General features: G+C 43.3%; 1 protein-coding gene across 1 annotated transcript in view; it reads right to left on the bottom strand.

The window, feature by feature from the left end:
* Positions 1-23,786, bottom strand: part of spag17 (sperm associated antigen 17) — a 224,565-nt gene that overhangs the window by 137,085 nt on the left and 63,694 nt on the right. The window contains exons 18-24 of the mRNA XM_033033446.1: positions 22,567-22,791; positions 18,738-18,845; positions 17,040-17,104; positions 15,839-15,949; positions 13,226-13,380; positions 6,258-6,460; positions 808-905 (exon numbers count right to left, since the gene is read on the bottom strand). Of these exons, the coding sequence (XP_032889337.1) occupies positions 808-905; positions 6,258-6,460; positions 13,226-13,380; positions 15,839-15,949; positions 17,040-17,104; positions 18,738-18,845; positions 22,567-22,791 (965 nt within the window). The remainder of the gene's footprint in view (positions 1-807; positions 906-6,257; positions 6,461-13,225; positions 13,381-15,838; positions 15,950-17,039; positions 17,105-18,737; positions 18,846-22,566; positions 22,792-23,786) is intronic.

Below are 23,786 nucleotides of genomic sequence, written 5' to 3' on the forward strand. Positions count from 1 at the left end.
CTTAATTCTGAAGTCATGTCCTCTTGTTTGAATCTTCCCTTCTCTCAATGGAACAAGCTTATCCACGTCAACTCTGTCTATCCCTCTCATCATTTTAAAGACCTCTATCAAGTCCCCCCTTAACCTTCTGCGCTCCAAAGAATAAAGACCTAACTTATTCAACCTTGTAGTACGTCAAGCACATATGTAAAGCACAACTATATGGGCTGACGAGCCCTAACCCTGAATACTACATACTGTTTTTGGTTTCTTTATTTAAGAAGTATTCTTCGAGTGAAGAAGGATCACTGGGTTTAATACCGGGATGAAGGGATAGTATTTTCAGGGATGATGGAGTAGGTCAGGCCTGTACTAATTTAGGTGAGTAGATTGAGAGGTGATTTAATTGAAACTTGTTAAAAAGGTGTTGCTACGGGCCACTTCTCAGATGCAAGCTGAGAAGTGGCCCACAAAACATTTTCTGTTCTTGTTCTATCTAAGTCTACCACTTTACCTGCTTAATGGACACTGCTGCCCCTAATCTCACCTGAACCATAAAAATCATCAAGAGACACTTGAGATGCTGGTACCTTGAACAAAAAAACAAACTGCCGGAGGAACTCAGTGGATCAGACAGCATCTGGGGAAGGAAATGGATGGGTGGCTATTCCAAGTCCACCAACTCTCACACTCCATTCTCACGTGTATTCTGATGATGTAACAGATAAAAGTACGGCTTCTACACAAAATTGAAATCATTAAATGAATAAAATATTGATATGTTTTAAACAGGTGATGCTTTTGCTGACACAAATGTGAAATACTCACTTTAAGTGATCCTTCACGAATGAAAGATTCATTACTTTTTTCTTTATCTTCCTCTTCAACAACTGGTTCTGGCTTGGGCTGAACTTTTAAAGAATTTGCTTGAAAGAAAAAAAATATTATATCATTATCTGTGACCTATGATTAGAAAAAAGATCACTATGTATCCTATCAGATGCTTAGGATGTTTCTAGGTCCTTCATCACCAATGGAGTACATGGGAATGGAGTACATTGCAAGGACTATTAAACAAATAAAAGAAAGTGAATGGCTGACTAGATGGATGTATTTTTGACTGACAGAACATCCTTTGGCCTTGGCGCTAGAAAAACTCACTGTACGTTTTCAAATGAGGGCTGGCATCTTTTATTTACTTGCCGCTCTTAATGTCTCCCACATCTCAGTCGGCTGCCTGGCAATTTAAAACACAGTGGAGATGTAGGCATGCCTGGCAGATGATTCACTCCAAGTGGACCACACGGGGGCGCAGCGGTAGAGCTGCTGCCTTACAGCGCCAGAAACCCGGGTTTGTTCCTGGCTAGTTGTCTGTACCGGGTTTGTACGTTTTCCCTGTGACCGTGTGCGTTTTCTTCGGGTGTTCCCGTTTCCTCACACAGTCCAAAGACGTACAGGTTTGTAGGATAATTGCCTTCTGCAAACTATAAATTGTCCCTAGTGTGTAGAATAGTGCTATCACTGGTTGGCGCGGGCTCGGTGGGCTGAAGAACCTTTTTGCATCCTGTATCTCTAAAGTCTCACTTATTGTGGTTCAGTGATGTCCATGTCCTGTCTGGAAATAGTCAGGCTATCATCATGATATCCAATTCCTCAGTCTCACAATGAAAATAGAAACATTACAAATGTTTGCATCTCGGATATTACAAATCATTATAACTATAAAAGTGTAAGAATGTGTGTGTGTGTGTGTGTGTGAGTGTGTGTGTGTGTGTGTGTGTGTGTGTGTGTGTGTGTGTGTGTGTGCGTGTGCGTGTGCGTGTGCGTGTGTGTATACATATATTCAAAAAAAGACACGAGAATGGGAAATTTTTGTATATACCGGTAGAGATTTACCCCCTAGTGCGATATCAACTTACCTGAAAATGTTGTGCTTTATTTCTTGAATTATTAATAAAAATTTTCACAAATTCGATCCAACTTTGAAATCAAAACGCCTGTTTTCTTTCGCTGATGACGTGACAATGGATCTGCCTACCGTCTGCTCGTGCTGCGACTGACGTCACCTCTCACCCCTCCCTCCACCCCCGTTGTTCAAAAGTTGCCTTGTTGACTGAAGACGTTCGCCTGCTCACGCCTCGGCTCGTCTCTGCCTCCCCCTCTCTTCCCCCTCTCTCTAAAACCCTACCTCCCCCCTCTCTCTCCCCCCTCTCTCTCTCTCGTCCTCCCTCTCTCTCCCCCCTCTCTCTCTCTCTCTCTCTCCCTCCCTCTCTCCCCCCATTCTCCCTCCCCCATTCTCTCTCCTGCCCTCTCTCTCCCTTCCCCCTCACCCCTCTCTCTCTCTCTCCCCCTCACCCCCTCTCTCTCTCTTCCCCCACTCTCCTCTCTCTCCCCCTACCTCTCTCTTCCTTCCTCTCTCTCTCCCTCCTCCTCTCTCTCCCTCGCCCCCTCTCTCTACCCCGCTCTCTCACCCTTCTCTCTCTCTCCCCTCTCTCTCCCTCCCGTCTCTCTCCCTCCTCTCTCCCCCCTCCTCTCTCTCCCCATCTTAGTGTGTGAGCGATGCCGCAGGTGTGGAATCACACACATCAGAGACCAGTAAATCACATGGCCCACATCGGCCCACAATTGTCGTGCACACTTGATGGCAAGTTAAACTAATCTCTTCTTCCTGTACATAATCCATATCTCTCCATTTCCTACATATCCATGTGCCTATCTAAATCTTAAACACCACTATTGTATCTGCCTTCATCACCACCCGCTGACTGGATAGCACACAATAAAAGCTTTTCACTGTACCTCTGTACATGTGACAATAAACTAAACAGTCTGAGGAAGGGTCTCGATCTAAAACGTCGTCTATTTCCTTTGCTCCATAGAAGCTTCCTCACCCGCTGAGTTTCTCCAGCATTTTTGTCTACCATAAACTGCACTAAGCTAAGTAAGCGGTCTTCCAGGCACCCATCGTTCTGATCTTAACAATGCTCTGCCTTCAAAATGTTATTAAATCTCTGACTTTATGTGGGCAATACAAATTTATCAGCAGAATAAAATATCTGCAAAGTAATATTTTCTTCTTTTTTTAAATATTTTTCTATTAGAAGTGCAATAATGTAGTACATAAGTACCTAATACATAATAAGATAATACAGTTCATGTACAACTTCGTGTTTCAAATTTAACAGAATAGAACAGAAAATGAGACAAGCCAAAATAGAGAAGAAAAGAGTGTCATAAGCCGTGGTGATAGTGTTAGATCGTGAGATAGTAAAGAAAGCCCAAAGAAAAGGTAGAAGGGGATAGAGTGGAAAAAAGAGAAGAGAAAAAAAAGAGATAGAGAGAAAGAAAGGAAATAAAAATAAAGAGATTGAAAGAGATATACCTATTTAATATCTTTATCCACCCTTCACCCGGTTCTGAAACGTTTAATTTCTAAGGTGGTGTTGCACCATATGCTTGTAAAAAGTAGATAAAAGAAGACCAAATCATTAAGAATTGGTCTGTTTTGCCTAAAAGTCTAATTTCTTCAAGATGTAACATTTCAGACATATTTGTAACCCACATTTTGAGCGTTGGTGTGGCTGCATTTTTCCAAAATTTAAGTATAAGCTTTTTTGCCATTATTAAGCCATAGTTAAGAAGAGATTTTTGAAAAGTAGTTAGTTTACGTCAAAAGTAATATTTTCATTCTTATTTTCTACAAACACTAAATTCCTCCTGTAGAAAAAAAGTAGGGGCCGCGGAGCGTTTTTGAAAGTGGGGGGCTGAGCGATCATTGATCACTGGCCTTGGGGATACCCAGCGAGGGTGTGGAGCTACTGAGTGAGGAGAGGGTGTGGGAGGGGGGGGTAGGGACTTTTTGAAATTTGATGTATTAAAATCATGTTTTAGTGCATTGTAGAAGTATGATTTCAATGTTTTTTTTTTGTATTTTTTAGCTAATGTACATGAGAGATAGGAGCAGGTGATTATTACTTTTGTTATTGCTCGACCTCCAAAAACAGGCCATCCACCACCTCAAAAAATGGGGTGACATATCCCCCATTTCCCCCCCCCTCCCCAATCAACGTCAGTGCCTTCCACGGTTCAGAAAAGTTCACAAAAAACCTTTGAAATGTGTTATAATTTCAAGTGCTATTTTTTTTTGTTTGTAGTTGGAAAAAGGGACAAGAAATAATCATAACATTTCCTGATTTAGCAAAGTCATACAAATTATGTTTTCCTCGGGGGAAAAAATCAGAGTATTTTGAAAGTATGCGGTAATAACGGGAGCTCGCAGGTCCCTGGTGGGAGACCGCTTTGCGGAGCTCCCGCAACGGCAACTTCTCCCTCCAGAATTGCAGGGTTAAATGACTCGTAGCGGGCCTAACATCGCACGGCGCAGCTTAACGGCCGCGGGACTTACCATCGCCCGCCGGGGGCTTTAACATCGGGAGCCCCAGTTCGTCTAGACGCTGCAGTTGGACTGCTGGACCGCGGGAGAAGAACAAGGGAAGAGATAAGACTTTTGCCTTCCATCACAGTGAGGAGGTGTTGGAGATTCACTGTGATGGATGTTTGCGTAAAGTGAGTTAAGTGTGGGGCTTGTTTTTTTTTGTAATGTTAAGACTGTAGAAAATGCAATTTTGTTCAAATCAAGCTGTTTGAATGACAATAAAAGGCATTTATTCTATTCTATTCTATTCCTTTTGACGAATATTTCATTTTGATTTGAATTTAGAATCATTAAACCATGACATTAATAGAGGGGGTGTATGTTTTTTAAAGTAAGACTTTCGAGAAATCTAAAATGCATTAGAAATATATGTTTCAATGCACTGAGTCTCTTGCCCATAGTAGGTGAATCAAGTACCAGAGGACAGATTTAAGGTGAAGGGGAAAAGATTTCATAGGAATCAGAGTGGTAACTTTTTTCACACATAGTGTGGCGGGTGTATCGAACAAGCTGCCAAAGGAGGTAGTTGAGGCAGGGACTATCCCAACATTTAAGAAACTGTTAGACTGATACATGGATAGGACAGGTTTGGAGGGATATGGACCAAAAGCAGGTAGTGTCGCTGGGTTATGATGATGGGTTTGGGCAAGTTGGGCCGAAGGGCCTGTTTTCACACTGTATCACTCTATGACTACATTATACCTCCACCATGCATGAATGCTTCAAAATCAAGTGGTCGAGTTTTATTGCCATATACTCAAGCATAGAAATATAGAAAATAGGTGCAGGAATAGGCCATTTGGCCCTTTGAACCAGCAATGCCATTCAATATGATCATGGCTGTTCATCTAAAATCAGTATCCATTTCCTGTTTTTTCCCCATATCCCATGATTTTGCTAGCCCCAAGAGCAAATGTAACTCTCTCTTGAAAACATCCAGTGAATTGGCCTCCACTGCCTTCTGTGGCAGAGAATTCCACAGATCCACAACTCTCTCCTGAGTGAAGAAAGTTTGTCCTCATCTCAGTCCTAAATGACCTACCCCTTATTCTTAAACTGTGACCCCTGGTTCTGGACTCCCCCAACATCGGAAATGTTTTCCTGCAGTTACACTAAGTGAAAATCTAGCAGGCAAGCAGAATGCTTTCTATCTTCCACCGCTTCTACCCAGTGCTTGGTACCTACTTCCAGCAGCCACTGGTTATCCTCCAGGATGCACCGAGCCTCAGCCTGGTCCATGCTGGCCACCAGGGCGAATTCGGCGCAGAGACTCTCACGGCAACGGCACAGCACTTCCGAAGCCTCCGACGGCCCGGGACTCTTGCACTGAGTCTGCTCCATGGTCGGAGCTGCAGCGAGCGGCTCACCAGCCCGGCAAACACTCGCCAGCCCCGGCTCCCCATCCGCATCTGCCCCTGCCGCTGCTTCCATCCCTCTCTCCGCCCCAGCTCTCCAACACCCACGACCAGGTTGCTCAGAGCACAGCAGCGCATCGTCCAAAGCCGGAGACACTGAAACATGTCTAACCAAAAAGGTGGGGGGGCTACAGCCCCCGCCCCACCGGTTCTGCAGCCCATGACCGCAGATGCTGATTTATACCAAGGATAGACACAACGTACTGGAGTAACTCAGCAGGTCAGGCAACATTTCTGGAGAAAAAGGGTTAAGATTTGGGTCGGGATCCTTCTTCAGAAATGTTACCCATCCTTTTTCCGTAGAGATACTGCCTGACCCACTGAATTATTCAGAAATTTGTGTCTACTGGATTCTTCCTTTTCTCCGAATACGCTTCTTTAAATAGATTTTGAGTGAAATGGTCATTTGAGCAGATGGTGTTGTGTACCTTGAGATTTACTTCCTGAGCCAGCTTTGCCCTTCTTTAATTTCTCAGCAGTGGTGACGGGTTCTACAGGTACTTCAGGTGGAGGCGGCAGTAATTTCTGAGCTTCCAGCAGAGCTTCTTTGGCTGCCAACTCCTCCTGGTACTTGACTTCCTCTTCTTCCACCCAGTCTGTGATCAAATGAGCAACATGTTCCACATAATTTCTGAGGGGATGAAATCAAATAAAATGAAAATCACATCCTATTATGAATTTTAGAACATCTTCATTTAAGTTACTTGATGTTCCTGATCATTCTCATCTTAGATACACCTCTCAAACATAAAATAATAATAATTTCAATATTGTCCATGGTATAGTCATGAAATTCAGACATTAGAACATAGTCATTAAGGAAGGTCAGGCAGGTCAAACACCTGGGTGTCATGGTACACCAGTCATTGAAAGTAGGCACGCAGGTGCAGAAGGCAGTGAAGAAAGCGAATGGTATGTTAGCATTCATAGCAAAAGCATTTGAGTATTGGAGCAGGGAGGCTCTACTGCAGTTGTACAGGGCCTTGGTGAGACCACACCTGGTGTATTGCGTGCAGTTTTGGTCTCCTAATCTGAGGAAAGACATTCTTGCCATAGAGGGAGTACAGAGAAGGTTCACCAGACTGATTCCTGGGATGGCAGGACTTTGATATGAAGAAAGACTGGATAGACTCAGCTTGTACTTGCTGGAATTTCGAAGATTGAGGGGGGATCTTATAGAAACTTACAAAATTCTTAAGGGGTTGGACAGGCTAGATGCAAGAAGATTGTTCCCAATGTTGGGGAAGTCCAGAAGGAGGGGGTCACAGTTTAAGGATAAGGGGGAAGTCTTTTATGACCGAGATAAGGACTATTTTTTTCACACAGAGAGTGGTGAATCTGTGGAATTCTCTGCCACAGAAAGTAGTTGAGGTCAGTTCATTGGCTATATTTAAGAGGGAGTTAGATGTGACCCTTGTGGCTAAAGGGATCAGGGGGTATGGAGAAAAGGCAGGTACAGGATACTGAGTTGGATGATCAGCCATGATCATATTGAATGGCAGTGCAGGCTCGAAGGGCCGAATGACCTACTCCTGCACCTATTTTCTATGTTTCTATGCTATGGTATAATGTCGGGGATTCATATCTTACATAGCTCATAGGGTAGTACAGCACAGGAACAGGCCCTTCAGTCCACAATGTCTGTGCTGAACATGATGCCAAGTTAAACGAATCTCATCTACCTGCACCCCTCACCTCTCCATTTCCTGCATGTCCTTGGAACTCTCTAAAAGTCTTTTAAATTCCACCTACATATCTGCCTCCACCACTACTCCTGGCAGTGCGTTCCAGGCACCTACCACTGTCTGTGTAAAATAAATTTGCCCAATATATCTCCTTTAATCTTTGCCCCTCTCAAAACTATGCCCTCAAGTCTTTGACATTTCCACGCTGAGAAATATGTTCTGACTGCCTACAAACCTCTGCCTCTCATAATGAAATATACTTCTCTCAGGTCTCCCTTCAAGCTCAGGCATTCCAGAGGAAACCATCCAAGCCAGTCCAACCACTCTTTAAAGCTCACCAGTGCCTGTGCATCTATATGATCAGCCTCCAAATGACACAAGACCACAAGAGTCACACAGATTATAGCACACAGTGGAGAGTGGTACAATCACACGGATTGGGTGCCAAAAGCGGCCTGGTAAAATGAGATATTATTTTTCCTCTTTAAATAGCGTCCCACGTTGGACTCGGCTGTTAATGGATGTTTTACTGACAGCACATGTTTGCTGGACAGCTCATAAACGGAGTGCATAATCTTGTAAATTCTCCACCAGTTCTGCTGGGAGGTGCACCTGAACAACTGATGCCTGGATAAACCTCAAACAGGGCCTGCTCCTTCATTAACTTTTAATTAATTAAGGGATTCACTGCAAAGGACTGAGGAAAATGCCTATCAATTTTGACATGCTTGTATTGTTTGAGTTTACTACTTTTTTTACTTTTTTAAAGTATTGCAATTGCTTATAGTCAGGGGGTCGGATAGGCGATTCTGTGGACGCAGACAGGAGTCCCGGATGGTAGTTTGCCTCCCTGGTGCCAGGGTCAGGGATGTGTCTGAACGTGTCCAAGAAATCCTGAAATGGGAGGGAGAGGAGCCTGAGGTTGTGGTGCATATAGGTACCAACGACATAGATAAAAAAAGAGAAGAGGTCCTGAAAGAAGAATTTAGGGAGTTAGGTAGAGAGTTAAGGAGAAGGACTGGAAAGGTAACAATCTCAGGATTACTGCCTGTGCCACGCGACAGTGAGAGTAGGAATGGAGCGAGGTGGAGGATAAATGCGTGGATGAGGGACTGGTGCAGTGGGTATGGATTCAAGTTTCTGGATCATTGGGACCTCTTTCGGGGAAGGTGCGACCAGTACAGAAAGGACGGGTTGCACTTGAACTCGAGGGGGACCAATATTTACTTGAGGGGGAGATTTGCAAAGGCTACTGGGAAGACTTTAAACTAGAACGGTTGGGGGGAGGGACTCAAATTGGGAAAGCTAGCAGTCAGTGTGTGAGGCAGGATGCAGAGAATGGTAGCACTGACCCAAAATGTAGGGGAGAGAGAAGAAAAAGAAAATAATCAGAGAATAAGAGAGGGTGGGTTTCTTAAATGTGTATATTTTAATGCTAGGAGCATTGTAAGAAAAGTGGATGAACTTAGAGCCTGGATTGACACCTGGAAGTATGATGTTGTGGCGATCAGTGAAACATGGTTGCAGGAGGGCTGTGATTGGAAACTAAATATTCCAGGATTTCATTGCTTCAGGTGTGATAGAATTGGAGGGGCAAGAGGTGGAGGTGTTGCATTGCTTATCAGGGAAGATATTACAGCAGTGCTTTGGCAGGATAGATTAGAGGGCTCGTCTAGGGAGGCTATTTGGGTGGAACTGAGAAATGGGAAAGGGGTAGCAACACTTATAGGGGTGTATTATAGACCGCCAAATGGGGAGCGAGAATTGGAAGAGCAAATATGTAAGGAGATTGCAGATATTAGTAGTAAGCACAAGGTAGTGATTGTGGGAGATTTCAATTTTCCACACATAGACTGGGAAACACATTCTGTAAATGGGCTGGATGGGTTGGAGTTTGTAAAATGTGTGCAGGATAGTTTTTTGTAACAATACATAGAAGTACCTACTAGAGAAGGGGCGGTACTGGACCTCCTGTTAGGAAATGAGATGGGTCAGGTGGCAGAGGTATGCGTTGGGGAACAGTTCGGGTCCAGTGATCACAATACCATTAGTTTCAATATAATTATGGAGAGGGACAAAACTGGACCTAGGGTTGAGATTTTTGATTGGAGAAAGGCTAACTTTGAGGAGATGCGAAAGGATTTAAAAGGAGTAAATTGGGACAGTTTGTTTTATGGGAAAGATGTGGAAGAGAAATGGAGTACATTTAAAGGTGAAATTTTAAGAGTACAGAATCTTTATGTCCCTGTTCGGTTGAAAGGAAATCGTAAAAATTGTAAAGAGCCATGGTTTTCAAGGGAAATTGGACACTTGGTTCGGAAAAAGAGGGAGATCTACAATAGTTATAGGCAGCATGGAGTAAATGAGGTGCTTGAGGAGTATAAAGAATGTAAAAAGAATCTTAAGAAAGAAATTAGTAAAGCTAAAAGAAGATATGAGGTTGCTTTGGCAAGTAAGGTAAAAGTAAATCCGAAGGGTTTCTACCGCTATATTAATAGCAAAAGGATAACGAGGGATAAAATTGGTCCATTAGAGAGTCAGAGTGGCCAACTATCTGCAGAGCCAAAAGAGATGGGGGAGATATTGAACAGTTTCTTTTCTTCGGTATTCACCAAGGAGAAGGATATTGAATTATGTGAGGTAAGGGAAACAAGTAGAGCAGCTATGGAAACTATGAGGATCAAAGAAGAGGAAGTACTGACACTTTTGAGAAATATAAAAGTGGATAAGTCTCCAGGTCCGGACAGGATATTCCCTAGGACATTGAGGGAAGTTAGTGTAGAAATAGCAGGGGCTATGGCAGAAATATTTCAAATGTCATTAGAAACGGGAATAGTGCCAGAGGATTGGCGTACTGCGCATGTTGTTCCATTGTTTAAAAAGGGGTCTAAGAGTAAACCTAGCAATTATAGACCTGTTAGTTTGACGTCAGTGGTGGGCAAATTAATGGAAAGAATACTTAGAGATAATATATATAAGCATCTGGATAAACAGGGTCTGATTAGGAACAGTCAACATGGATTTGTGCCTGGAAGGTCATGTTTAACTAATCTTCTTGAATTTTTTGAAGATGTTACTCGGGAAATTGATGAGGGTAAAGCAGTGGATGTTGTGTATATGGACTTCAGTAAGGCCTTTGACAAGGTTCCTCATGGAAGGTTGGTTAAGAAGGTTCAATGGTTGGGTATTAATGGTGGAGTAGCAAGATGGATTCAACAGTGGCTGAATGGGAGATGCCAGAGAGTAATGGTGGATGGTTGTTTGTCAGGTTGGAGGCCAGTGACGAGTGGGGTGCCACAGGGATCTGTGTTGGGTCCACTGTTGTTTGTCATGTACATCAATGATCTGGACGATGGTGTGGTAAATTGGATTAGTAAGTATGCAGATGATACTAAGATAGGTGGGGTTGCGGGTAATGAAGTAGAGTTTCAAAGTCTACAGAGAGATTTATGCCAGTTGGAAGAGTGGGCTGAAAGATGGCAGATGGAGTTTAATGCTGATAAGTGTGAGGTGCTACATCTTGGCAGGACAAATCAAAATAGGACGTACATGGTAAATGGTAGGGAATTGAAGAATGCAGGTGAACAGAGGGATCTGGGAATAACTGTGCACAGTTCCATGAAAGTGGAATCTCATGTGGATAGGGTGGTAAAGAAAGCTTTTGGTGTGCTGGCCTTTATAAATCAGAGCATTGAGTATAGAAGTTGGGATGTAATGTTAAAATTGTACAAGGCATTGGTGAGGCCAATTCTGGAGTATGGTGTACAATTTTGGTCGCCTAATTATAGGAAGGATGTCAACAAAATAGAGAGAGTACAGAGGAGATTTACTAGAATGTTGCCTGGGTTTCAGCAACTAAGTTACAGAGAAAGGTTGAACAAGTTAGGGCTTTATTCTTTGGAGCGCAGAAGGTTAAGGGGGGACGATAGAGGTTTTTAAAATGATGAGAGGGATAGACAGAGTTGACGTGGAAAAGCTTTTCCCACTGAGAGTAGGGAAGATTCAAACAAGGGGACATGACTTGAGAATTAAGGGACTGAAGTTTAGGGGTAACATGAGGGGGAACTTCTTTACTCAGAGAGTGGTAGCTGTGTGGAATGAGCTTCCAGTGAAGGTGGTGGAGGCAGGTTCGTTTTTATCATTTAAAAATAAATTGGATAGTTATATGGATGGGAAAGGAATGGAGGGTTATGGTCTGAGCGCAGGTATATGGGACTAGGGGAGATTATGTGTTCGGCATGGACTAGAGGGGTCGAGATGGCCTGTTTCCGTGCTGTAATTGTTATATGGTTATTTAAAAAAATATATATTTTAACATGCTTATAATATATTATGAGTATTTCTGAATGTCAGTAACATTATGTTTTTTCCAATCTTCTGGTCCCTCAAATGTTTAAACAATTTTGTGTGGCAAGTTTGTTTTGTCCTCTATGCTGTTCCCTCCCAACATTACAGATTACAATCAAGGAAAGGTTTGTCGCTATGCAGTGTCTTGCTGGGAGAATTATGTGAAGCAGGTTTGAATAGTTTTTATAAGTCACCTGTTCCACCCCAGTCACTCCTTCTTCTCCCTGCTCCCGTCCAGCAGAAGATCCAGAAGCTTGAAAGCGCACACCATCAGACTGAGGAACAGCTTCTTCCCCTCTGTTATCAGTCTTCTGAACGATCCATAAACTAAGGTCCTGCCTCATTCCCTTCTACTCTCTGTGGAGATTGGACTTTGTCGATGGAACTGATGCGCTACAATGCTGAGAACCATATTCTACACTCTGTATATTTTTCTTGCCTGTATCTATTGTGATTGAGTATGAACTGTTAGTATCTATGTAGAGTATATCTGATCGGAATGGATAGCATAGAAACAAAGCTTTTAACTGTACTTAAACTTAAAGCTTAACCTCAAATACTGGGCTACGTATATTCTAAATGAGACTGGATGAACATTCACATTGATTGATTGAATACCTTTATTGTCATTCAGACCTTACATCAAATGCATCAAGTTACTACTGGAATGCTGGGTTTGCATTCAGAATGGATAGATTAGATAGATGGGACTGGTGTAGTCAGGGTTGGCATGGTCAGCTGGGCTGAAGGGCCTGCTTCTGTAATGTATGATTCTATGAGAGTCCTACAAGCCACACTTGCAATGAAACAGCAGGATTGGTTGGCACATAACTTCACAAACTGCACTCAGATAAGGTTTGTTGATAGCATAGATGCAATCAGCAGAAAATAATCAGTAGAAACAGGGAACTGCAGATGCTGGTTAATACACAAATGGTCACAGAGTGCTGGAGTAACTCAGTGGGTCAGGCAGCATCCCTGGGGGAACGGATAAATGATGTTTCAGGCCAAGATGCTAATCATCCTGATTTGAAAATGTACACATTGCATCACTATTTGACTTTCACTGTACCTTAATTGGTACACATGACAATAAAAGACCTTTGAAACTATTCCAGCTTGTCCAATCATAGACCCAAAACATGTATAAATCATAAGAAGCATGATTCAATCAAACACTTCTGTTTGATACATCTCTGATCTGGAAAAAAAGTTAATTTTAATGACCAGCTGACTTCACCTAAAGGGAAAATTAGGTCAGAAATGTTGTCTATTCCTTTACTCCATAGATGCTGCCTGGCCCGCTGAGTTACTCAAGCATTTAGTGTCTATCTTCAGAAAATTAGGTCAGCAGGAATACACACCTGAACCCGACATCAGAGTGCAGGGCTGCCTCCCAAGACTGGATACATTTACGGTGTTTGTTCATGGGATTATGTAAAACCAATAGCATGGAGTTGTCCTGCCTGTGCTGGTACGTATCCAGACATCTATAAAATGGCACCGCTTCCTGAAGAACCTAAAAATATACACGCTGCAATGCTTATATTGATAAAAGCAGAGACAAAGGGATGCGATACTTTATATAAATGATGCCTGGCATGATAACCAGTCCTTATTCAAATATACACGTAGGCTTTAAGACTTTTAGACTTTGAGTGATACAGCACGGAAACAAATACATTGGTCCACCGAGTCCGTGCCAACCAACGATCACCCTGTACACTAACCTACACACTAGGTACAATCTTATTATTTTTACCGAAGCCAATTCACCTACAAACCTGCACGTCTTTGGAATGTGGGAGGAAACTGGAGCACCCAGAAAAACCCCATGAAAAACAGGGAGAACAGAGAAACCATCCAAGCTCATCAACAAACTCACGGGATTTGGTGTCAGCACTCATCTGTGCAACTGGATCCTCAACTTGCTGACCAACAGACCCCAATCAGTGAGGATGGGGGACAAATCATCCTCCATGATAATCGTCAGCACGGGGGCTCCACAAGGATGTGTTCTCAGCCCCCTTCTTTACTCCTTGTACACCCACCACTGTGCAGCCACGTACAAATCTAATTCAATTTACAAACTCACAGAAAACATCACCATTGTGGGCTGTTATCAGGCACCTGAACTCCATTTATACCTCACGCTGCCTCTGCAAGGCCAGCAGCATAATCAAGGACGAGTCGTATCCTGGCCATTCCCTCTTCTCCCCTCTCCCATCGGGCTAAAGATATAGAAGTGTGAAAACGCACACCTTCAGATTCAGGGACAGTTTCTTCGCAGCTGATATCAGGCAACTGAATCACCCTACTACAACTGGAGAGCAGTCCTGAACTACTATCTACCTCATTAGTGACTCTCGGACTATCTTTCATCGGACTTTACTGGCTTTATCTTGCACTAAACGATATTCTCTTATCATGTACCTGTACACCGTGGACGGCTTGATTGAAATCATGTATTGTCTTTCCGCTGATTGGTTTGCACGCAACTAAAGCTTTTCACTCTACCCTGGTACATGTGACAATAAACTAAACAGAAACTCTGTATAGACAGCACCCGTTGTCAGGAGTCCCCCAAATAGCCATATAACTTGAAATTACAATAGAAGCACCAAAGGAAACGTAGAAAGGCAAAAATACATAACTATTACTTATTATGAATAGTTTTAAAGCCTTTTTCTTATATAAGATTTTAAAGCTATTCATGCTATGTGTTTTTACATTGCAATATTAATGTTAAGTTTTGTTTAGTTTAGTTTAGAGATACAGCATGGAAACAGGCCCTTCGGCCCACTGAGTCCACACTGACTATCGATCACCCATTCACACTAGCTCTATGTCATTCCGCTTTCTCATCCACTCCCTGAACACGAGGAGTAATTTATAGAGATCAATTAATCTACAGCCCCGCATGCCTTTGGATGTTGGAGGAAACTGGAGCACCCGGAGGGAACCCACACGGTCACAGGGAGAATGTGCAAACTCCACACAGAGAGCGTGGTCAGGATTAACCTTTGGTCTCTGGCCCTACGAAGCAGCAGCTGTGCTGCTATGCCACCATACTCATTCCTGCCTATCAGGATCTACATTATTCAGCCAGAACAAGGTTTCTCCCGTTCTTCACTTTCTCCTTTACCAACCTCTGCATTCAACAGATCATATTTCACTATTTCCATCATTTTCAAAAATATTCCAGCACCAGAGTCCCCTTCCTGCACTCCAATGACATTCTTCACGTCATGACTCCCTAGTCCTTCCAATTCCACCAGTCCCTCCCCTCTTCACCTTTCCATGCAAGTGCAGGAGATGTAATGCCTGTCCTTTTATCTCTTCTCTTCCAAACAGTCCTTGCATGTGAAACAGTGACTCACCTGCGTTGCTTCCAATCTGCACTGTATGTGGAGCTCATGAAGCAATCTCCTCCGCACTGGAGAAACCAAACACAGACTGGGTGATCGCTTTGTGGAGCACCTACTTTCAGTCCACAGGGCAATCCCTTGTTGCCTGTCATTTAATTCTCCATCCCTGTGGAGTATACCTTGGTAAAGGTACAGAAGTGTGAAAATGCACAGGTCCAGGTTCAAGGACTGTTTCTTCCCAGCTATTATCAGCTATCCTATCACCGACTAGAGAGCAGTTCTAAGCTACTGTCGACCTAATTGGAGACCCTCGGAGTGTGTTTTATTGGACTTTATTGGCTTTATCTTGCAATGAACTTTATTCCCTTTATCCTGTATCTGTACACTGTGGATGGCTCGATTGTAATCATGTACTGTCTTTTTGCTGACTAGTTAGCACACATCAAAAACTTTTCACTGTACCTCACTACAATTGACAATCAACTAAACTCACTCCAATTCTCATCTCTTTGTCTTTGGGCACCTGCACTTTCAGAATGAGGTAGAATATAATCATAAATGTAATGTGAAAGCAATCCTCATGTTTACTGGAAATAATATTTAAGTTACCTGCATCAGCACTAATGGATCATGTTGCTCAGCATAGCACCATTCCGTGAGTGATCGGAGCTGCAGTTTCTCGATCTGTTCTATATCAATCCTTAGACTGTAATCTTTAATCTAATGAGAGTAAAGAAATGCTTTGTTCTTCAAATTCCTTCTTGACAGATGCTAATCACATTTTGAAAATTGGATTAAAAGGTACAAGTAGGATAAATATTGTCACTTAAGATTCAAAACGGATAAATCAACAATGCATCAAAATTTTGAAATGAAATTGCAAATATTTAAGGTTGCGGCTAGAATTTGAGATTGTTTTAAACTTAGAGTTTCCTATAAACATCGGTCCTCTAAACATCAGCCCATGCTGACCAAAATGCCCCATCTATGCTAGTTCCACCTGCCCGTGATTGCTCCATATCCCTCCAAAACTTTCCTATCTATGTACCTGTCTTTTAACAAAGTTGTTGGGAGTTGTTCGATACTGAAAAACGGATATATTCTTTTGCATTTCCAGTGTCCCCAGATATGTTATCAGGCTCTGGTGAACACCGAAAGTGAGCCTCACCTTTGAAAGCTTTACTGCATTTACTATCCAGATATTTAAAATTCCAGCTAAGAAATACATAGCTACATTTACCGTGGCCCAAGCAAATGCAGGCAAGATTGGAGCCAAGAGATCAAGGCCAAAATAACTTCTCCTGCATCTACTTTAAAAAAAAACACAAATGAAAAGCAGCAGAATGTAGAAACAAGGAACTGCGGATGCTGGTTTACCATAATAGACATAAAGTCTATTATGGTAAACTCAGTGGGTCAGGCAGCATCTCTGGAGAACATGGATTGGTGACATTTTGAGTTAGCAATTTTCTTCAGATTGGAGAAGGGTCTGAAGAAGGGTACAGACCAGAAACATCACCTATCCATGTCCTCCTGAGATGGTGCGTTACTCCAGGACTTCGGGTGTTTAAAAAAGAAAAGAAAAATAGCACTGAACGGCTAGACCATAGGCGAACTATTGAACGATGGAAGCCTTTCAGTGGTCCAGCTCTTTGTGTGGAGGCAACCACTTGCAGGGATTCCATGTTGGTTAATGATCAATTGCACAATCAATTTGCAATGCCTCCATTGTGAAAAGTGCCCTGTGGAATAACAATGACATTCAAAGAAGTGTGCATTTCACCTCATAATTTCTTATCAGTTTTCATACCTTTTCAATTAAACTCTCTCTTCTGCTTTCCCTCTCCGTCATTTCAGGATCATTTGTAAGTTGTTCTGAAAATAGATTTAAACTCTTAGTTTTTGTGAATTGGTATTTTTAGATAGATGCAGAACGGGGGAGATGATTTGAGAAATTGGCAGTGCATGATAATTACACCACGTTGCCATAGATCTTCCAGCTATTTCATGGTTAGCGTTGGTCTGAGGAAGACTCACAGGCAACGTGGACATGCAAAGTCTTCTTTACACAAATAAAATGAACACTATGAAGTTCATAGTAACACTATGTGTTAACTGTTATGGTAGATGATGGGCAAAAACCGTGCTGAAATCAATCTAAAATATTACCGTTGCTAAGAGAATTAGGTTCTTCTAATTTCATCTGCTCAGTTCATTAAATATTTTAGACTCTAAATTGCTAACGCCAGTCCACAATGCCTGAGATACATATTTATAACATTGATTTTGATATAATTGCTTGATTGAAAGGTACAGCATGAAAACAGACCCTTCGGCCCACTGTGGATAAATGTGAGGTTATCCATTTTGGTGGCAAAAACGGGAAAGCAGACTATTATCTAAATGGTGGCCGACTAGGAAAAGGGGAGATGCAGCGAGACCTGGGTGTCATGGTACACCAGTCATTGAAAGTGGGCATGCAGGTGCAGCAGGCAGTGAAGAAAGCGAATGGTATGTTAGCTTTCATAGCAAAAGGATTTGAGTATAGGAGCAGGGAGGTTCTACTGCAGTTGTACAGGGTCTTGGTGAGACCACACCTGGAGTATTGCGTACAGTTTTGGTCTCCAAATCTGAGGAAGGACATTATTGCCATAGAGGGAGTGCAGAGAAGGTTCACCAGACTGATTCCTGGGATGTCAGGACTGTCTTATGAAGAAAGACTGGATAGACTTGGTTTATACTTTCTAGAATTTAGGAGATTGAGAGGGGATCTTATAGAAACTTACAAAATTCTTAAGGGGTTGGACAGGCTAGATGCAGGAAGATTGCTCCCGATGTTGGGGAAGTCCAGGACAAGGGGTCACAGCTTAAGGATAAGGGGGAAATCCTTTAAAACCGAGATGAGAAGAACTTTTTTCACACAGAGAGTGGTGAATCTCTGGAACTCCCTGCCACAGAGGGTAGTCGAGGCCAGTTCATTGGCTATATTTAAGAGGGAGTTAGATGTGGCCCTTGTGGCTAAGGGGATCAGAGGGTATGGAGAGAAGGCAGGTACGGGATACTGAGTTGGATGATCAGCCATGATCATATTGAATGGCGGTGCAGGCTCGAAGGGCCGAATGGCCTACTCCTGCACCTAATTTCTATGTTTCTATGTTTCTATGATTCCGCGCCGACCATCATTCGCCCGCTCAAACTAGTTCTGTGTAATCCCACTTTCTCATCCACTCCCCACACACAAGGGGCAATTTACAGAGGCCAATTCACCTACAAATCCGCATGGCTTTGGGATGTGGGAGGAAACCAGAACACCCAGAGGAAATCCACGCAGTCACATGGAGAGTGTGGAAACTCCATATGGACACCACCTTAGGTCAGGATCGAACCTGGGTCTCTGGCGCTGTGAGGCAGCAACTCTACCAGCTGTGCCACTGTGCGGCTCTTTACGAATTGATATTAATATGAATTTAACTTTGGAGAAATGGAGTACAAAAATAGTGATTAATACCTGAACTGGGTGAATTATTGCAGACCCTTTTGCATTTGCTCGAATGCTGTTTATTAACCTTTAAAGGGCATGTGTCACCTTCTTCAGAGCCTTTGGTATATAGGTCCTCTGGAAAGGAAAAATGAAAACTCAGCTACTGACTGCAAACAATTGCTTAATTTCTAAGAAAATTATCTCAGAAGGGCCAAACAGAATTTGACATTAAGACAATTAAAAAAAAAAATCTGATTATTGTTGCAGACTGTTTCCCCTGAAGAATTTAATTTGAAACTTTAGCAAATGTTATTGAACAGGAAGGAAGCAGATACCTGTTTTAAAAAACATCGAAAAGCATGAACAAACTTTGGATTTTCCTCCAGAAAATAGTAAGTACGTAGATTTTATCTCTCTGTAGTGCAGCAAGTAAATTGCAATGTAACACATGATGCTGTGGGGAAGGGACTTGTCAGAGAAACGATGGAAAAGGGGACTCGGCTTGGAAAGTGGAAGAGAAATTGAGGCAAGCGAGGAAGTTATTCTTTTATTTAATTCACAAGTGAGATATACACATTCTCATAAGGTCATAAGGAATAGTAGAATTAGGCCATTCGGCCCATTCTACTCCGCCATTCAATCATGGCTGACCTATCTCTCCCTCCTAACACCATTCTCCTGCCGTCTCCCCGTTAGCCCTGACACCCGCACTAATCAAGAATCTATCTATCTCTGCCTTAAAAATATCCATTGATGGCCTCCACAGCCTTCTGTGGCAATGAATTGCACAGATTCACCAGTCTCTGAAATTTCTCTTCAACTCCTTCCTAAAATAACGTCCTTTAATTCTGGCTTTGACCTCTAGTCTTAGAGTCTCCCATTAGTGGAAACATCCTCTCCACATCCACTCTATCCAGGCCTTTCATAACAAACAATTCTGTATGTTTCAATGAGGTCCCCTTATTCTTCTAAACTCCAGCAAGTACATGCCCAGTGCCAACAAATGCTCATCATAGGTTAACCTACTCATTCCTGGGATCATTCTTGTAATCCTTCTCTGGACCCTTTCCAGAACCAACACATCCTTCCTGAGATTATAAAGAAGGCACATCAGCGCCTCTACTTCCTAAAAAGATTACGGAGAGTCGGTATGTCAAAGAGGACTCTCTCGACCTTCTACAGGTGTACAGTAGAGAGCACACTGACTGGTTGCATCGTGGCTTGGTTCGGCAACTTGAACGTCCAGGAGCGGAATAAAATGCAGAAAGTTGTGACCACTGCCCAGTCCATCATCGGCTCTGACCTCCCAACCATCGAAGGAATCTATCACAGACGCTGCCTCAAAAAGGCTGCCAACATCATCAAAAACCCACATCATCCTGGCCACACACTCATCTCTCCGTTGCCATCGGGAAGAAGGTACAGGAGCTTGAAATCTGGAATATCCAGGTTCAGGAACAGCTTCTTCCCCACAGCCATCAGGCTATTAAACACAACAGCAAACACGCTCTGAACAATAACAGTCTATTATTACTATTGCATTTTATCTGTTTATTTATTGTGTATATATATGGTCTATGGTATTTAGACTTTTATCTCCTGTTCTGTATTATATTTACATATTCTGTTGTGCTGCAGCAAGCAAGAATTTCATTGTCCTATCTGGGACACATGACAATAAAACTGTCTTGACTCTTGATTCTTGATATGGTGCCCACAATTGCTCACAAAATTCCAAACACAGCATTACCAGCGCCCTATAGAGCCTCAGCATTACATCCCTCTTTTTGTATACAAGCCCTCTTGAAATAAATGTCAGCATTGAGTTTGCCTTCTTTACTACCGATTCGACTAGCAGATTAACTTTCCTATGCTCGCCCTTTCATACTAGTTCTATGTTTTCCCAATTTCTCATTTGCTACTTACACAATTTAAAGAGGGCCAATTAACCTGCAAACCACATATGTTTGGGATTTGGCAGGAAACTGGTGAACCCGGAGGAAACCGATGCGGTCACAGTGAGAACATGCAAACTCCACGCACACAGTACCCGTTGCCAGGATCGAACCCAGGTACCTGGCACTGTGAAGCAGCAGCTTTACTGCTTAGATTGTAATGGTGAGCTCTTTCAGGCACATTTCCACTGTCACTCATGATGAGACAGAGCATATAATAAATCATGGCATTTAAACAGTGTGGCAATAAATGTGTGTTGAGACCAAATCATTTTAAAAGTGAATATTGATAGGTTCTTGGTTAGCAAACGCGTCAAAGGTTATAGGGAGAAGGCAGGAGAATGGGGTTTTGAGGAAAAAATAGATCAGTCATGGTTGAATGGCAGAGTAAACCTGATAGGGAATGGTTTGGGCGGCGCGACTTTCGTCAGCAGCGGCCTCTGCAGTCCGTCTGCGTTTTTATTATTTTATGTCTTATGTTTTTATGTAGTTTTTGTTATTTTTGTTGGGGTATGTGTGTGGGGGGGGTGGGGGTGGTGTGGGGGGGAGGGGGTGGGGGTAACTTTTAAATCTCTCCCTGCACGGGAGACCTGACCTTTTCTTTGTCGGGTCTCCGTTGTCGTTGGGGCTGCAACGAGGAGCGGCCTCCAACAGGAAGACCGGGGGCTGTGGTGCCGACTACTCACCTCACCGTCGCGGAGCTGGCCGAGTCCAGAGCGGGTGGAGCTGTGGTGGACACTGCTGCGACCCGACCCCCGGAGATTCGGAGGCTGCAACTGCGGGTTTGGCTGGCGGCACCGGGAGCCCGCGGGTCCCTGGAGGGAGACCGCTTTTCGGGGCTTCCGCAACGGCGACTTCTCCCGCCCGAGTTGCGGGGTTGAAGAGCTCCTGGAGCGGGGCCTTACAGCACCGCCCCGCGCGGCTTGGAATGGCTGCGGGACTGCGAGCGCGCGCCGGGGGCTCTAACACCAAGACCCGGTGTGCGGCCTTGCATCACCCGGCGTGGCTTTAATGGCCGCGGGACAATTCGCCATCGCCCGCCGGGGGCTTTGACTTTGACTTTGACTCTGACATCGGGGGGGGAGAGTGCAGTGGAGAGATAAGTTTTTTTGGCCTTCCATCACAGCAATGTGATGGATGTTTATGTAAATTATGTTGTGTCTTGGGTCTATTTGTTTGTAATGTATGGCTGCAGAAACGACATTTCGTTTGGACCTCAAGGGGTCCAAATGACAATAAATTGAATTGTATTGTATTGTATTGTATTTAATTCTGCTCTTATGTTCTTTGCATAGATACAAAGTAGAAGCAATTTAGTTGAGCTAACTAGATTAGGAGAAGTCTGTATACTGCTGATTCAATATTGCTGCTGATTCAAATATTACTCTGCTTTTCTGACCAATACTGCCCTAGCCCACAAACTAACTTTATATTCTTCAATTCACGTACATTATTCCTCAAACAAAAGAGTAAGAGTTTCAGCCACATATTTGTTTGCAAAAAGATTCATTATTAAAGCATTGCAATTAAACATTAGGATCCTGGTCAAAATATTTCTTGCAATATTTAAACCAAAATGATGGCTGGATTAGACAGCATTAGCTACAGGGATAGATTGGGCAGATGCGTTGTTTTCTTAGGAACGCGAGGTTGCAGGGACACCTGATAGTATATAAAATTTAGGGTAGACAGTCAGAATCTATTTCCCAGGATGGAAAAAACAAATTCTAGAGGGAATAACTTTAAAGTGACCGGCAACATTTAAAGGAGTTTTTTAAGTCTTTTGGATAGGCACATGGATATACAGGGAATGCAGGGATATGGATTATATCTATTTGGCACAACACACATATTTAAAAACAGATTGATTGAAGTAATTCCATTCCCATTGCAAGGATTACCTGAATAATCGTTTGGTGCCTGCATCATCTTGGCATTAGCAATTTCTTTCATTTCCTTTGCAAACCTGACAGGGTCATCCCAGGGTATGTATGACGATTCAGGCATCTCTCCCAACATGTTCCCTTTCTCTTCCAATTCTCCATTTGCATCCACTTTGGTGAACTTCATGCTCTCAAACAAAAATTGCTTGAAAGTTCTTTCCACTTCAGAATTCGTCACCTTCTCTAAAATAATACGAAGAAGTACAACCTGTCAATTGGATGAACTACAGACTGTCAACTCTGATCATCAACCTGAAACATTTGCTCTGTTTTTCTATGCTATTTCTATTACGTTTTGGATTTCCAGCCTCCAAGATAACTGATGTTATTTTCATGGAGCACCAGCTGCAACTTTGTTTGCGACAAAACTAAAACGACATAGTTATGGTCATGAATCACATAAACTCAATTATTGCAAGTGCAATAGAAAGGAAGTTTCGGGTTTTCCTCATTGTTCCATGAGAATTTCTAAAGTGATGGAGATTTTCAGGTTTAATATCATTTTTCTGCAATCATAAGCTTACATTTTACAAAGAAAACTCATTGAGTCTTACAGCATGGAAACAGAACCTGCCGCCCACTAATTGAAGCCATTAAAGCCACGCCGGGTGATGCAAGGCCGCACACCGGGTCTTGGTGTTAGAGCCCCCGGCGGGCGCTCGCAGTCCCGCGGCCATTCCAAGCCGCGCGGGGCGATGGTGTAAGGCCCCGCTCCAGGAGCTCTTCAACCCCGCAACTCGGGCGGGAGAAGTCGCCGTTGCGGAAGCCCCGAAAAGCGGTCTCCCTCCAGGGACCCGCGGGCTCCCGGTGTCACTGTCCGCCAAACCCGCAGTTGCAGCCACCGAATCTCCAGAGGTCGGGCCGCAGCAGCGTCCACCACAGCTCCACCCGCTCTGGACTCGGCCAGCTCCGCGACGGTGAGGTGAGTAGTCGGCACCACAGCCCCCGGTCTTCCTGTTGGAGGCCGCTCCTCGTTGCAGCCCCAACGACAACGGAGACCCGACAAAGAAAGGTCGGGTCTCCCATGCAGGGAGAGATTTAAAAGTTACCCCCTCCCCCCCACACACATACCCCAACAAAAAATAACAAAAACTACATATGGAGGGTGGGGTGGGGTGGGAAAGATTAATGGACAGAACAGGCAAAAAGCAGGAGAGTGAGAAAACAGGGTTGGTTTA

This window comes from Amblyraja radiata, chromosome 14 (assembly GCF_010909765.2).
Source record: "Amblyraja radiata isolate CabotCenter1 chromosome 14, sAmbRad1.1.pri, whole genome shotgun sequence".
NCBI lineage: Eukaryota > Metazoa > Chordata > Chondrichthyes > Rajiformes > Rajidae > Amblyraja > Amblyraja radiata.